General features: G+C 36.5%; 1 protein-coding gene across 4 annotated transcripts in view; it reads right to left on the reverse strand.

Moving 5' to 3' along the window:
* Nucleotides 1-17824, reverse strand: part of CYP7B1 (cytochrome P450 family 7 subfamily B member 1) — a 125224-nt gene that overhangs the window by 13681 nt on the left and 93719 nt on the right. For 3 of the 4 annotated variants that reach the window (XM_083869649.1, XM_083869647.1, XM_083869650.1), the window contains exons 2-4: nt 8432-8583; nt 1557-2153; nt 905-1111 (exon numbers count right to left, since the gene is read on the reverse strand). In XM_083869649.1, the coding sequence (XP_083725775.1) occupies nt 905-1111; nt 1557-2153; nt 8432-8583 (956 nt within the window). The remainder of the gene's footprint in view (nt 1-904; nt 1112-1556; nt 2154-8431; nt 8584-17824) is intronic. The other variant, XM_083869648.1, reaches the window with a different exon arrangement.

Here is a 17824-nt window from a genome sequence, read left to right on the forward strand (position 1 = left end):
AAGACCTATGGACATGAGCTTGTTTTGAACATGGGACTGGTTTTGATATTTAAAAACAGAGGATTACTGAACCTTTAATCTTTCGTCTGTTGTCTGCCCTTGTAACACTACTTGGGGAGACTTACAGATGCTTAAAGGTTAGGTACCTACCTGTTACACCCTCTTTCCTTCCTTGGGCTATTTTTACCATTTCTCTTGCCAGTGTCTGTGCACTACCAAATGAAGTGAAACCAAGAGCTGATGCTCTGAAGGCCTATGACTGAAGGCTCCTGAGTGGAACAACTTCCAATGACCACTGGCAAAGGTCTCCCTCTGAACCCTGGATCGAGAACTGGAAGATGTGTAGCTCCCTTAAAGCTCCCTCTTTTGAATAAAGTACTGAAATACCGTTTCTCCTCTGCAATTTTTTATCTTCTTATATTTTATTTGAAGGCATTGCCCAACAGAAGCCTGCTTTAGAAGTCCTTTTTGTTTTGTTAAAGAGAGAAAGAAAGATACTGCTTGCGGATAAAATACATTTGCGGTTTAAATACACAATTCCACTTTAATTTCAGAAAATGGTCTTTCTTGGCAGTACCATACAGAAGTATTTGAAATGCATTAACACTTCGGCAGATGCTCAGAATCAAACAACTTAATAGGCATCAACTTTTTTTCAAATAATTGCAAAGCTTCGATTTAGCCTTTTGCATACCTTGCATAGTTAATTACCTAGGCTTTAATGTTTACATGCAATGAGAGTATCTACAGCTATAAACTACATAATTTATAATTGATGTAAATGGGTGTTATTATGTCAATTAGGCAGCTGTGTCCTCCACCTTCTCAGTAAACAGAAATGAGTGATAAACCGAGTTTGCCGGGAGAGCCCCTCTTCTCTTCCTAACAGATAAAAATAAATTACCTAGGTAGACCAGGTTGTCCAATTGTTCTCTGGTGAGGTGGATGTTATATGTGGGCCCTCTCTTTTGACCTGTTGACTGCAGCAAATGGTCAATCTCGTCACGCACCGCTGCAAGAGCTTCTGGGTGCCGCAGAAGATAATACATGGCCCAGAATGTAGCTGGAATCGTGTTTCCCACAGAGGCCCACAGGAAGGCAAAATGATGTGCTGGGAGAAAATAAGTGAAAAGGAAGATTAATAGCGTTTATTACACTGATTAGATTTGCAGTGTGCTAATTAAAAGATGTTAGGACACAGACCCAGCCAAGGATCAGTGAATGCTAATGAGGACCAATAGGCTTCTGAAGTCTAATTTTCTGCTTAATGAGAATAGTTTGAAATGTAATGTCGGGGGGGGTGGGGGGAATAAGGGGAGGAAATGCAGCTCAGTTATAATCTTTCTCATTATCACCATTAAGTATCTTGTTTTACCACCTCAGCACAAAAAAAAAAATCAATTATCATAGAGGGTTGTTTCAGAGTAAAACATTTTATCATTAGCCAATTAGAAAGAACATAAAAAAATTTCAAGGTCGCCATTTTGCCTTTTTATTTCAAAGGTCTATAGTAAATTATTTTATTTTAGACAAGCAATCATTCATAAGTTTCCTACCTGCTTTGTCATAATCTCCAAGCAGCTCATATTTCTCAAATATATCTTGTCTGGCTTGGACCACTTTTGACCCTCCCAGCCATTTTGTCATGTTCTGAAGTAAAAAATGATGTATAAGCTCCTTCCGAACCTTCTTGGTAGCTCCTAGCAACTCAATTGGTATGTTTGCAGCTAAATAGGGAAAGCTGGCATCAAACTTGATAAATTTGTCTCTGATTTCACTAATAACTTTGTGGCCATCTGCAGCAGGAACTCTTCCATATAGTGTTACAAAACTGGCTTCAAACATTACAGAGCAGCAGAATTTGTACATTTTTTCTGTTTCCCAATCTGTTGCTTGTGAGCATTTCCATTCAAATATATCCTGGAGATTTTTCATCATGTGGTCAGAAATGATATCCAAAGGCTTGCCTTGTAGATACTGGTAGATTCTGTGCAGGTTTTCCTTGAGTTCAGGGAATTTTCCTTTTGACAAGGCTGGATAGTCAAAAGTTTTGGATGCCATTTTATTAGCGAATTCATGAAATTCAAGTTGCTTGCTATTTCGGATGACGTAGACATATTGAAACGGGTCCATGATAAAGGTAATATACCTACCTGAACAGAAGAACAGAAAATAATTAGAGACACGTGCACTTTTATAATCTGGTGACTCTTCCAGAAGCAATAACTGAAAATAAGCCAAAGTCTGTGAAAAAAGCATGCAGAAAAAAAAACCCCAAAGCAAAGATACATGAATAACTCTGCAAAGAAAAATAATTTTTAAAAATGGTGAAACAAATGCTATTTGGATTTTTTTTTTGTCAGGATGCAGATTTCACTAGTGTACACTTTCCAGGCTCCTCTAAAATCCATGTGAAGCCATTTCCATGTAGACAGATGTGCTGTTTGCGCCAACACTTGTGTGTGATCTCTTCAATTGTGGGACTCTGAAATCATTTACTACTCAGGTCTAATTCATGAAAATACAGCGTGGAGTCATAGCAACATTTGGAAACTGTAGGTTTTCACCAGCAGAAAGCGAGAAACACACACATTTCACCTGCACAGAGAAAAGTGAATGACAGAGGCTGGAGTTGAAAACATGCCACCTAGGCAACTTTTTTCCAAGCAGATGACACAGGAACTCATAATCTGTCAGTTACAGCTTTAACTGCACACTGCAAACCCCAACATTTAAAGGTTCTTTCACATCTGGCTCTTTTTCCCTGAAGCTTTGCTAACTCTTTGTTAAGAATGTGCTTAGTACCCATAACATGACTAACTTAGTTTATAAATGTGATTTCACAGTCTACAATGTATCAGGTACCATTTTTAGTACAGTCTTCACTACACACTGCCCCAGTGCTAGGATCCATTGTTCCAGAATGCACCACCAACTTCCCAGCCTTCCCAGGGTCCTTAATGAGGTGACACAGTGATACCTTCAGCTCCTTGTACAGAGGGATAGGAACGCATCAAGTTAAATGCTTTTTCAAACTGTCCCTGCCAGAGAAGTCCTGCAATTTCTCCCTAAATTTCAAGTCAATTGCTGAAGAAAAGCATTTGGAGGAACTACCATGAATCAAAATGCTAACACTCCCAAAGCTCAATTAAATCTTGGCTCTTTATAGATGGATCTAAATTTAGAGTTCCTGACTCGTACCTTGAATGAAGAGGTGCATTAGGGAAAAAGGGTACCTATTAAAATGTACACTTTCTCTGTGAAATATCCCAGTCACAAACTCAGGGAAAGAGCAAAGCTTCCAGCATTTACAGTCTAATTCTGTCTCACTAAAGGGACAAATCTCCTTTGATTTTAATGGGAACACTACATGCTTAACTGCGGACCAAATTTGGCTCTGTGACAGATGTCCAGAGATAAAGTAGTCACTATCACTAAAAATGTCAAGTATCCATGGTTACCATATAGTGATATCTGAATTATCATAGTTATTTCATATTCTGATTTATACACACACACAGTGCTCTATGGTATCTGGGTACATTCTGGACTTTCTCTACAATTACCAGGTGCCATAATCCCCCTCCCAATTACATCAGCTACAATCCCAGTGAACTGGTAAGGAAATGTAAAGGATATATCAAGACAGAATTTGAACCACTTTTATTTTTTTGTCAACAGTCTATGAAGATTTTCAAGATGCTCATGGATTTTGTTTAACTGCAACATAATCAACCATAGCTATAAATTTAATTTTAAAGAATAAGTATATTGAGAAACAGCATGAAAGAGAGATCCTGAATTCTCAGTCCCCTTTTTTGACCTCCTCTGCCTACAGAGGCTAACAGGAATTTTTAGTCTTGACCTCTGCAGGATATTTGTTAAGAGTCCTAGAATTACTCTCTCTTTCCAGCTTTCACCTACTTTCATGCTCTTTATTGAGGCTACCATCTTTGTGATCAAAGCTTGGAAAGAATGCCCATTGGAGCAATTTTTAATAAATAGATTTGGAGTGTTATTAACCCTAAAGATGAAAGCTGGCTTCTTAACTTTGCATTTACAGGGTAAACAATTTAAGTTAAGATTTTTAATTAATATTAATTTAAACCATCTGTCCACCATCTGCTTATTTCTGATGCAAAATATGAGTTTCTTTGTGATCTTTAATCAGACACTTAGCAAACGCACATCAATTCTTATCATTTTAAAGAAAATTATTTTCAGCAAATGAGTTTTCAGACAAACAAACTATTTTAATAATAATTTTAAATCAGAAGTCACTCACCACTAGCACATACTTTGAAAAAAAAAAAGTCCCTGAGAAAAAGAATATTACAGATCCTGGTTTTATTATTCTCATCAGATTCCTGGTAGCAAAAAGTAAGTATGAACCAAAATATAATTCATTTTGTAGAATCAATTCAGGCTCCAGACCACATCACTGCAAGTCAACAACATATATAAACACATAAACCAAAATATTTCTTGTTGCTGCATTTAGTAAGAGTCTAGATAATCAGAAAAGTGGAACTCCCTATAACAAAGGCAGCTTGTTTATATATGCCATCGAGAATCTAATTTTAGATCTCTTAATTAGAAAAGTACTAAAATCTAGGGCTAATTAATAGCAGTTAGAAAGTTGTGAGAGTGGGTATGGGAACCTTTAACAATTACAGTCATCCCTGCACACAGAGGCACTACATGGCTACACTGCTTACCCCCATCTCCTCCATACAGGAACAGATTGCTAATTACAAAACCGTGCCCCAACACCTCCTCTACACCCTGAACAGCAAACATCCAAAGTGGAACAAACTTTCTCACCTCAAGTTACGATTTTAAATTTTTTAAGTGCCAATATGGTCCTTAGTTTTTGCTTTTTAAATACTGTCCTTGGCCCCAGTGAGGTTTCTTCCCACTGATTGTCCCTGGTGGTTTAAGAGACCAATAAATTAAAACCTTTCATATTTCATAAAGTTGTCAGTTATTATTTGGTATTTTAAAATGCAGCTTCCCCCTCTACTCCTAGGTCTTTCCACTGCAGCTAATGCCAGGACAATCTTTGGAAAGTAACCTTTCCTGAAATCAATCCAAAATCTTGATACTCATGAGTTTCCATCAGAGTACTAGAAAATGTAATGCCAAATCAGCCAAAAATGAAGGCATACTACAATCTCCGCAAATCAGGTAGCCTTAAATATTGAAGTATTTATATAGAAACCATTAGAGACTAACCTTATCCCTGTAAGTTTGTAAAAAACCCCTTCAACACCAAAAATTGTACATGTACATATAGACTGACATGTTCATATAGAAATGTCCTACTCCAATTGTCAATACTTTAAGTCACTGAGCTATTTTATTTAATACAGTAAAAAACAAATCAAAACAAGAGATGTATCCTTGTTTCTGCGAAAAGCCCTCTGTTCTTTTTTAAATGGCTACAGAGAATTCATACTTCATAATCCAATTCTTTGGTGTGCATTACACCCATGCTGCAAATAGCCTGGTTATCTCCATTTAGTTTCTACAGTCTCTTAGAAATAGAAGATTGATGTGGAAAATATGAAAATTGTCAACTTTGGTAAATCTGAGCACAGAAGCCAGTATTTGTATGATAGTTAAGAAATTACTCTAATAATGTATTCTGGAGCTTTTTAATGCTAATGATGAAAGACAAGCATTTCAGATGGCATCTAATGATGGATGTTTTTCTGGTAATGCTTGCAGCAGGCTTCAGCCTGGTAAGGAGTTAATGTAAATTACCTTTTGCCTACGAGAGAAAAATGTGATATATTACTGTAGGTGTATCATGCTTTAAAGAAAAGAATGGCTTAGCAGCAGTATTCAAAAAGGCACTAAGATTATTTTATTAAAAGGTGAGTTAGTCTCAGAGATAATGTTGCAGGGTTTACTTTCATTCCTACCAACTTGAGAGGAAAAGGACACTAAGTTTAATCCTGAGAAACAAAGACAAAACTGTTTCAAGTTCTTTAGGTTCTTACCTAGCTGTCTGCCTATGCTGCTGACTCTTAACAAGCAGAGAGGCTTGGGAAGTATGATCATCTCAATGCCACAGACTCTCTCTCTCTTTCCCCTCCTTATTCTTTTCTTTTCCGATCTTTTTTTTTTTTTTTCCCCCAAGACTATCGCATTTACGTAATCGTCCTCTTATTAGGGAGATTCTGCTGAACTGCTGACAATGATGTACAGTGGTGCTGCGCTGGCATGACGTTTGGAGAAAACGATTCTGCTGCACCACCACACAAAACCAATTAGAGAACTATTTTCTGCGACAGGTCAGGAATTTACATTGTTTCTCATAGAAAGATGTGCTTTTTAATTTCTTTATTAAGATGACATCCATGTCCCTTGCGACTTTTAGGGATGACAATCATTTGCTCATCACATGGGAAAGTACAATCAGCAAAATCGCATTACCAGTACGGGGCAATGCCAGAAACTCCAAGCATCGTTCCGCATTTTCCAAATGAACTAGTTTGAGAACCAATAATTAGAACAATATATATTGATAGAATTTTTTGACAGGACCTTTAGACATCCACCAGGGGGGTAAAGTAATGATAGTCTACATACAGCTGGCTATGCTATGTTTGCCGAGCACAGAAACATCATCTTTGTCAAATCAGTAAGACATACAGAAATCCTGTATGCCTTCGGATCAGGACGTGATAGGCGATGCTAACTAGCTTTGGTTTCTTCCCTGACTTGAGGATGGCAAACTATTTCTCTTTAGTGAAGTCCTGGTGGTCAGCAATTTTATACTGAAAAAGAGAACTTAAAGTGGTATCTCTGTTATGACAAATTCACAAAATCAAACATTGCCCTGCATAAGACTGAAACGATATCCAGAACAAACTCCATTTACCTCAGTCTTTATCAAGGGAGGCACGGCTCAAAACACTAGAACATAGGGGGATTATCTGAGGTGAGATTTGGTTTATCATGGAAATAGAAATTTCTGAAACTAAATTACATTCAAAGATTGCTTATACACAAACTTCTAAAGACAGTCTTGCCTAAACAAAAAGGCAAAAGAAATAAATATTTGATTAAGCACTTTTAAGACTCTGAAGTCTGACTGTATCCAGTTTTATGAATATACTAAGATAATACCTGAATTACAGTTATTAATCAGTATTTGTAAGAAGCCAAAACTGTATTATAGTGTGAATTTAAATTAAAAATAAAAAATACTGTATTTCAACAAGGGTTGGTGTTGTACATTTCAAACTCACTTTCAAGTTGCAAAAATCTGATCATACCAGTTTCCAAAAAGAAAAAATCTGGAATGAAATTTTTAAAAAGCACATAATAAATATAGTGAAAATTCTCTTCCAAAGGAACAAAACCACAGATTTGTAAAAGGAAGAAAAGTTTTATTAATTAAACACACGGCTTGCAATTAAATTAATTGACTTTTTTTTTTTTTTAATTTCAATCCAAAATATTGCCTATATGGAAATATAAAGCTAATGCTACTGCCCTAAAATTTAAAAGCAAACTTTATACTTTACACTTAACGATTTTGTTTCAAACTCCCTAAAACTACATGAATAACTAAAAATTATACAGAATAAAGTTGATCATTTGAACAAGGGTATCAGCATGTAAAGGTGCACTTTATATGATTATAACCATGTATATTAATAAGAGCCTGCCTTTCCAAACACAGAAAATACTGGATTTTATATTGACTTGAGTAAAAAAGTAAATCTCTATAGATAGAAGTAAATTTATATATTTAACTTTCATTCAGGATTTTAGTTTTATTCTATGTTTTTCTTCCACAGCTAAGTGTCTGTGTGAAATCACTCAAATATTTTTATTCAATCTAGCTTAGTAATACAGTTATAAATACATGAAGCAGGAAGGTTATATCATACTTTATTATATTGTTATTTTCAGCAAGCATGATCAGAGTAAGAGGCTGGCAACGGGAAGCTTCTGTGTTCCAGTCCCGATTGTATCACTGAGTCAACGTGTCATTCATTCCCTTGTGTTCCTGTCAACCAGTTGTAAAATGTGTGAGAACAAATTCTGCACTTTTTTCCTTAAGTGTTTTCTAAATTTAATCTGATATTTTTCTGTGCAGTGTCAAGATGATGTTAGTTCTCCCTTCTTTAAGAAAAAAACCCATCAATACACAATTAAATGTGCTGGCAAAATCTATGTTCATACAGTACATACCTACAAAATCTGTCAAAATACATATATACTTAGAGATGTAAATAAATCCACACAGTGATAGTGATATTTTATATGTAATTATTATGCTTACAATATATGTAAATTTGAGGGATTTTTATAGGTCTATGCTAGAGAAAAATGTTTTGGGTTAAGGAAGTTTCTAGACTAAACATTTGGATTAATATTTAACTTCACTGATGGAAAAAATCAAGATACATACTAAAATATTTCTCACCAGCAATATGTACAGTGAAAATATCTCCAAATTTCTTTTGCTGATCCAGTAAGAATTTGTAAGCATCTTTTCTAAAAATCAAAGCTTTTCCAAGGTAAGGAATCCAGCCATTTATTAGTGGAGGCTCTCCAGTCTTTCTGTTAAAAACAGGGAAAAAAAAATAAACAGGAGTTAACTTTGGCATGAGAGCAACTCATCTTTATATCTATTTATATATTACACTTAGACCCACCATTTACATCTGTAATTCCTGCAATGTATAATGTGTTGTACAGAAAGTTCTTCAGATATGATGGCAGGTTAAATCTAATCACACCTCTGAGCACTGAAGGCTCCATGTGGTGATTAGGAAAAATAAGTGAGAGAAATTGAGACGCATTTAACTACAGGTCGTCCAGTTATTACCATCAAGTTATGAACACAGAAAAATGACATTCAGTAGAAAAGCTCCCAGCAAAGAGTCATCTAATTTTCAATATTTGGTGTGTCAGAGGAAGATGTATTGGAAGGCAATTATGACAGATTTAGGTAAATAGGACGCCGACACACCACACAAAACAAGTATCCTTACAGATAACATTTTAGTAATTTCAGCTTATCAGGAAAGAGAACAACCATTCTAACCAAATATCGTTAAAATACAGGATCACGATACAGGCTGAACATTAACTGTAATAAATCTTGGTCTCTTTATATTTATAATCTACAACAGAAATGCATCTGGACAGTTTACGAAGAAATTCCAGGTATTGATGTTTGCATCCCAGTTTAAAAAAACAGTCACAGTGCATGAGTTATCTTTACAGAATATTATAAAATACCTTTTAAGAATCTACTAAGTTACATTTTTCTTTAAAAGGAAAACAGTTTCCCACACTGACTGCAAGTAAATATCTTTCATTCATGCTGGTCTTTAGTTGCTTGAATCTGATTTACAACAAAGAAACATAAAGCATGCTTGTTCTGGAAGGGATTAAAACAAATATTCACGAACAACTCTGCTGCTACATCCCATCTGTGAAGGTGACTTATACTACATGCAGAACAACTCATTCTGATTAAACACAAGATATTTACTAGCTTGGATCTAATCAAAGATCAAGGGATCACAAGCTTTACTACTATCATACACAGCATGGATTTTTATGTAGCTGGATTAACCCTATCATAGTCACATTCTCCCCTGAACTGCTGTAACACAGATGAAAAAAAATTAAAATAATCATTGTATGCTATATTTACTTTTTAGTTTTGCTTTCATAATTAAAACTTTTTGAGCAGGAAAATACAAGCCAGATATTTGCTCATTTACTTAAAAAAAAGTTATTATAAATTTAATTTACAGATAAACAGATGTGGCTAAACCAAGCTGCATATTTTGATCTCTTTCTGTTTAACTGATTACTAACTTCAAATTTAAGTTTCCAAGAACATCTTTTCGTCCTCTGGAAAACCAGTACATCTTCTTTTCTGACAGTCTCACAGCCAACAGTGTGCCTTTTTCATTTTCTTAAGTTTTGTGGCTTTGGTATTTTGTTTGATTGTTTTGTAGTGTATTTTTTATATTGAGGAGAATATAAAATGTATTAGTGCAGCAGTTTCTAAGAGGTATTTCTTCAATACCTCTTATAAACTACTGCACTAATCATCCTCTAGTGGTCAAATAACAACATTATTTACTCAAGTGGTCCAGAAAACTTTGTAATGTTTAATTCTGTATTAAGTGAATAAAAGCAAAGAACTAATCTGAGATTACATGAGAGAGATCACTAGCCCTGGAACCATGGCAGCCAACTTGATACCCTCAATTATCCCTTCCAAGCCCATAAAGAATCTGGATGATTTACCCATTTTTTTCCCCCACAGACTATTAAGTCCCGAGAGTGTCCGCCTTTCACTTCCCTGGCTGGATACTATGTCCTGTAAGTAGCATCCTGACAAATATTTAGATAGGCTTTTTGTCATCTTCTAATTGAATGCATCTAATTTCACCCTCCATGTTCTGTCATTCGGTCAGAAGCTGTATTCCTCACAAGCTCTCCGCCGGGTAAAAAGAAGGCAGCTCAGAAATCCAGGGGAAAATTAACTTAATGCTCCAAGTCTTCAGGATCACATCAGGGAGACATTTTGCTATTGCGAAGACGTGAGGGTCATCGTTCACTTCAGACATGTTTAGCTCAGCAGCAATAAGCTTAACACTGTTAAACACTGTGTCAAGGCTATGTGGCTTTCAGAGGAAAATATAACACCAGTTCAACTTACGACCCACAGCAGACTGATAACAGAAATGTGTCTTCATTTCTAGCTTTCTGTCTCTTTGGAAGATGGAGGTCATCTCCACGACTTATCAATGCCTGCTAACACACGGCAAGGAAAAGAGCGGCCGCTTGTATTTCAGTGCCTCCCCAAATCCAGTGCTTCTCTGCACAAACTTTCAAGCAGAGCAGCGCAGCCAACCCCATCTCCTGAGGGACTCCTACCTGCATCCTGCCTCCAGAGGTCTTCATCAACTTTGGATGCAAAACAGAGCCATTAACAAAGCCTACAGAAACTTTTACTGCTTCATTAATTTGCTCATGAACTTTAACTCTGGACTCACGCTTCACAGAAGTTGTAAAATTTGATAATTAGGGAAAATATTATAGGGAAAGCATTAAAGTTATACTTTACTCATGACAAATATATTGTTGTACCAAATGCAAAATATAGCTAAGAAATAAAAAGCGCACTATGAAGTGTTTTGATGGAAACTTAAGACTGCAACTTTTTAAATTTAAGCATTCAGAATGTCTTACAGATTACATTTTATTCAGGTCTAGTCTAATTGCTTAAATTCTAATTCACTTAACAAACTTCATGATATTCCCAGGTCTTTTCACTCCACATATTGGGCTGGTTTTGCTTATATAGATGAATATCTTTACTTGTCTGAGAAGCCTCTGTGAAGTCAGTAAGACTTAACAAACAAATTTCTCACATATGTGAGTGAATTTTACAAATAAAGCATCAGCAACATGTCCAATGCAATCTATAAGTAGACGGATCAGTTACAAAGTGGAGGGAGAGCAACACAGTTATATCATCCATCATTGTTAAATGGATAATTTCAAATGGCATTATGCAAAAATCAGCTGGCTACAAATACAGCCCATAAATAGAACGAACAGATTTTGATAACTGTAATTTTTCTTTGCTTTCACAGAGAAAAGATACTTTCTTGTTAGCAAGTAATTGAGTTGCAACATGTACTTCACCAAAAAAGCAAAGTTTTGGAGTTTGTTTACAGTTTCCTCAAAGAAATATTTTTCAGCTCACCTAAAACACAGAAGGCACTGACTCAGGTGTGATTATTTAGCTACTGAGGTAAGGCAATACTAAAAATTTGGATGCTGTATCTATGTCTTACTTATGCTAAGAAGCAGCGATGCAATAAAGCAGGAGAAAAAGGGGCTTCAACATAATTATTTTGGAAAATATTAAAAAAAAAATTATTAAATTCTATGTCTCTAAACATTATGCTTTCACATAGTGAAAGGGAATTATTTCAGAAACCCCAGTAAGGTAATTTGTAAAGGTCTCTGAACACTACTTATTTATTTATTTATTTATTTATTTTTAAGTTATAAAGAAAATACCTTAAAGATTCACAAGCAAACAGATTTCGCCAACATAATCTCTCACAGAAATATTATTCTTTATAAAAGCACTCAAGACTATTCTTTTCTTGGTTACACCATTTCAACATCACTGCAGTGTGAGGCATTGGACCCGTGTAAATGAGAGGAGAATCTTTCTCATCTCACTGGTTATTTGTATTCCAAAGGAGCAGATGCCTTTCAAATTATGCAAAAACCCACAGCGCATCTTGTACTATAGCAGATGAACAGGTTAATTTTTCTTTTTGCACATAATAAATCATAAGTGCTTTAACACCCATAGTCGCATTTCATGAACATAAACCTTCTGTTTAATAATGTCTGTTTACAACTAGAATCAGACATACAGTAATCTCTTGCCTGGGATAAACATTAATCCAGATCTGTCTAGAAAAATTATACAATTCATTACCATAAGTAATCTCTATTGTGCCCCATGCTTAACCTTCATCTTTTTTCCTGTCCTATAATCTTGCAAATCCACTGGTGGTGTATGATTGGCATCTGGTGTTAACGCAGCCTTCACTGCACACAGCTCAGCTAAAGGAGCCCGACACGAGCACGTCACTCGACAGGGTAACACCGGTTCAGCCGACCGCTTTTCACAACAACTTTCACCAAAGGCGGAAAAAAGCCTCACAAACCGAGGAGAAAGAGGTCTAACAATATCTTTTGACTTTGTCAGAGGGGTCATTTTCACTTTCCAAACCATCGTTACCATCCACAAAAGCTAAAGGTGATGCTCTGATTTTTCCATATTATCTTCGGAGAAACCATCATAATACCATGTCCAAGCTGGAACACACCATGTCAGGGGACTTTAAGGAATGGAAATGGATTGGTACAGAGTAGAACAAAAGCTATTATGAACATGTCAAAGCAGTTAGAGATTATTCACAGGCTCGATCACAATATTTAAGCAACAAGACATGACAGACAGTGTCTTTCCAGGGGCTTATGAACACTCTAACTGTGAGGAAAAGAATGAGGCCAAAGGCTTCAACCCTTAGAAAGGTAATCCCCAGAAATGTGGTGTCTGGAATGTCTTCTTGTATTATGAGAGAGACTACACAGGAAACTTAGGACAGGAGGAAGCCAGTGAACCTATCTTTCTATATATATTTTTTTTAATTTAGCAGTTACAGTTTTCCCCTCGACCTACTTATAGGTGTTCTACATCTATGAAGACAGAAAAAAATTTCTTTCAAATATTTGGCCACAATGCAATTTTTGACATAAAATTATGTGTGTCTTAAATCCTCACCCAAATTATCCGACTCAATGATCTCCTTGAACTCTAAAACTTCCAGGTTGAATACATGCAGTATGAAAACATTCCCTGCAGAACAAGTCAGATGAGAGTTTTAGCAATATACAGTCTTTTACCCTTGAATTCTCAGCTTACATACTTCTTGTGTAGGTAAAGACATTGCTCCTTTCTGACCATTGTTTTCAGGTTTGTGGGGAGTAAATGGATGCATCATCTTGAGAGAGACATGGATTGACTTTATGAAGAAGTGAAAGTTCTGGATAGAAAAAACCTCACACTACCACTGCCTATACCCATGCCTACGTAAAGTGGTTTCATACTGCAGTACTGAAAACCGTCTCTTTTCATTAGGATAAAAATCACTTGCAAAAGAAAAGGACAAAGACTCAGAAAAAAAGTAGCAATTACACTTTTGAGCATGCCAAAGAGAGGAGTTCATCTGCGCTTCCAAAAGGAGCAATACAGCAAAACAGACTCTAGTGGTAATGTGAGACAAACTGGGAGAAATGCTGACAAAAGCAAATCAAACAACCAGTGAAATTTTACAGTGATTTTTTTCCCCAGTAAAATGCAATCCTTTTGTTGAAAGTTTCTCATGTCAAGAATTTCTGGGATTTTAATAAAAATACATTTTTTCTCCTTTAAAACCATTCAAGGTGTTGTTGCTAAGATCTCCAACTGCAATATCTTCACCACAGTAGCATCTTCTTTTCTCTCTTTTCTAATCACCTACTTTCATTTAGGTGATCCCCAAATATCCAAAAAAAATCAAGACTCAATAACTCATTCAGTAACTCTGAAATATCACTCTCTAAGAAATCTTATTCCTCTGCAATTTAGTCTAAATTATATCAAGAATTGTACATTGACATTTACATAGCAGCTCTCCACACCACACACTGTGTTGAAGGACACATCTATAAATTCTACCTCTATTTGTAGGTACCAGTAGGGACATTGCCTAAAAAGCCAAAAGGCAAGTAAATGTCATAGTGGGAAAAAAAATCCAAACAGTTTTAAAATGGAAACCCACTAAAAAAGAGTTTGTGGCTCAAGCTTTATCCGAGGCTGAAAAGTCTGAGAAATTTTACATTACCAAATGTAATGTAAAGTTTCATAACAGCCAGGATAGGAGTCATGGTGAAGACAAGACCTGGCCAAGGCAAAAATAATTCATCAATATTAAAAATTAATACAAATTTAGTGCTCATAGCCTTCATTTTGTAATCCCACTTTGCTTCTGCTCTGGGTGAAGGCTGTGAGAGCACCACTAATACTCAACACTTTTCCTGACCAAGCCCAAGGTTATTCTATTACATTTTACATTTCAGGTTATTTGTCCAGCCGAGGACTTTTCCTTTCTTTATTCAGCTTTAATCAAAGAAAAATAGGCTAGGCAGAGATGCTGAGAGGTTACTTATTTCATACTTGGTACCCCAGGTAGGGTGCTGTGCACTAGTATCTTCCTTATATTTTTCTATGCCCTTCTTGAAGTAACTCAGTAACAGAGTCTCCCCAAGCAATCTGTTTCTCCTCAGATCTGACCTTTATCTTCATGTTGTACTTCAAGCCCACTACTTCTCACTCCGCAAAGGATAAGAGAATAAATTATTCTCTTCACTTCTGCAGGAACACTTAATGTATTTAAAGGTACCACTTAGTCTTCTTTAGGTTAAACAACCTCAAATTTCTTCCAGTATTTCCTCATAACTATTTTCTAGACCCCTACATACTTGTGTCACTTCTTTCTTGATTTTCCAACATTAGCCCATACCTATCTCTGTGGCAGTGTCCTATACCAAGCACAGCAGAGCAATTACCTATCACATCTCAGGGGTAACACCCTTTGCCTCCCAGCACAATTTTCAGTTTTCTGTGCAAAATCACCACCGTGTTCATAAAAATCCAGCTTGGGAACCATTACAGACCTCAGCCTTTTCCCAGAGAAAAGACTGTGTTCCCATCCAGATGCTGTTGATTAGTCCTCTGTGTTTTCCAGTTTACCATTTGGAATGCTAATCCCTCCTTTGCAGGCTCGCAGACACTCCTCTTCAGGTATTATCCACAAACATAACCACGTTTTTCCCTCATATTCATGTGAGAAGGAAGGGATCAGAATATGACATCCACCTGTATTTCCTTTTACTCCTATAAGGAGCATATTTATGCTGCACATTAACTGACTTTACCAGAGAGAAACCAATGACTTTTGTCTGATATCCTCTCTTTCTTAATTCATTCCTGCACTTCAATATACTGCTTTGCTGCAACACATGTTAAAACTATATGCAGTAAGTGGCTCATAGTAGGAAATCATATTAACCGTCTGGCCTGGAAGTGACAAGTGAAGTGTGGATAAGAATGTCAGCACTCCCCACGGAAATATATTCAAACAGGCAGAAATCATTCCTTACGTAATAAAGAGCAAACAAATAAATTCAGGAAATCTCAGAAACAGTGGTGGGACATTATCACATTTTAAAAACCCTGGTAACAAGGAAAGAGAGGAGAACGCGAGATGGAAAAATATTACTGCTTCTGTATGCAGCAACAGTGTTTTCTTTGAGAATGTAGTATAATTTCAGAAGTAAAAAATAATTACTCTAAAAAGCAAGTATTATTTTCTATAAAACTGCATGCTAAATATTGCAGGATGATCATTAGAACAAAAAGGGTGATGAAAATAGACCCTTTATTTAATGCAACTGAGCCATCCAGAAGTTTGGAATCTTAGTTAACCAGACATCTTTATAATCACCAGGGAGAAAAGGAGCTTTTTGGAAGTATTGGTCTCTATTAATGATACAGATAGATTAGAACTGCTCATCTAGGTAGCCAAGATGATGGCTCCTCTGGATTTCCCCAAATTCTGTCTTGTCTTTTCTCATATTTGTTTTTTGATATCAGTTTTCCTGACCCACTCATATGAAAACGTTTTTCTCCTGCCCCTGATTCCTCTGCATACTTCCACCCTGGCTGCCCATCCCTCTTGGGATGCCTCCACGGACTTGCCACGACCAACCAGCCCCTTTCCCACCCACTGTAAACTTTCTTCTCAAACCAAGCTCCTCTTCAGATCTGGGGAGCCTTTGTTCTCATCATGTGCAATATGTTCCTAGTCTAGGTATTGTCCACCTGCTTTCCCTCCCAGTACATCCTTAGTCAAACCTCTTTTTGAATTCTGATCATCACTGTCACCACAGTGACCCACACACACACCGCACTGTCATGGAGAAGGAGTGAGGCTTTTGGTGAGTCCTGTCCAGTTTCCCCACTGTGCCCTCCTGTCTTCCCACACCCATCTGTTGTCTCCTGTCTTAGGCAGAGCCAGGAGCAGCCTTTCTACAGTGCACGTCTGCACACTGTTCACTGCAAAATTGATCCTCAGTTGTGAGATCAGTGAGTATCCGTAAAATCACTCCCTCTCTGCAGCTCCCCTTTCAGGGAGGGTTAGCCATTTTCAAGAAGCAAATACAATTCACTCAGGATGCACATGTGTGTGTACACATATATTTATCAATGAGGTGTACATATCAGTCAGATTATGTGTATCAATACAGATCACGTTTATATAGGCATACTTATTTCTATATGCACACACACGTGCATTTATGCAAACAAAGATCACATCATTGGAAGAACTGAGTGGTGCCGCAATTTTCCTTTTTTTTTGTAGCAGCAACACAAACACTTTCTATATTGTAACACAGTTTTATTGTAATATTTTGGGTTTTAGCGGAAAGCTTCTGCTGTTATAGCCATGGTAGCATTGTATTGAGTGCATTACATACCATTACAGACCAGTAAGAGACCACTGCAGAAAACTGATCCTTCCCTCACTCTGTCTACCATGCACAGAATTTTCAAATACCAGCAACCCACTCCTGATTTATTGAGGTAATTAACTAGAAAACAGGGCCACTTACTCTGTCTAAAAAATTTCCATGTGTATAGCTTTAGAAGAAGAAAAGATTTTGCATTTTATCTTCTTACAAAAAAAGATGCAGTACAGCGAAGAAGATTTTTAATTAACAATTTCATGACTCCCACAGTTATGGCCATGCATTCCCCAAGTGGAAGCACAGAAGCACATGGTGAACTGCAAGCAATTTCCCTCTTCTCCCCCATGAGCTTCAGATGTCAGACATTTCACAAATTGTATTACAGAATTAACAGTCAGGACATATTTTGCTCAAAAATGTATTGAAAAATTCCAAAGTATGATCTCAACAGTTGGATAAACACAAAAATACCCCAGGTACCTTACTCAGTTTACTTATTTGCAAATAAACTCGAAGTTGGTATAATGAGAGAAGGTAACTAATCCTGTCAGTAAGGCATGTATCACAGGAAAACAGCATTTGAATACTGCACTTAAGTGAGGGTTTCAAAAGTTTTAAAATCTGTAAGATGAACATGGTATTAGTAGGCCTTCTTGTCTTTCAAAGATTA

This window comes from Zosterops lateralis (genome assembly GCF_965231275.1).
Source record: "Zosterops lateralis genome assembly, chromosome: 1".
Taxonomy (NCBI): domain Eukaryota; kingdom Metazoa; phylum Chordata; class Aves; order Passeriformes; family Zosteropidae; genus Zosterops; species Zosterops lateralis.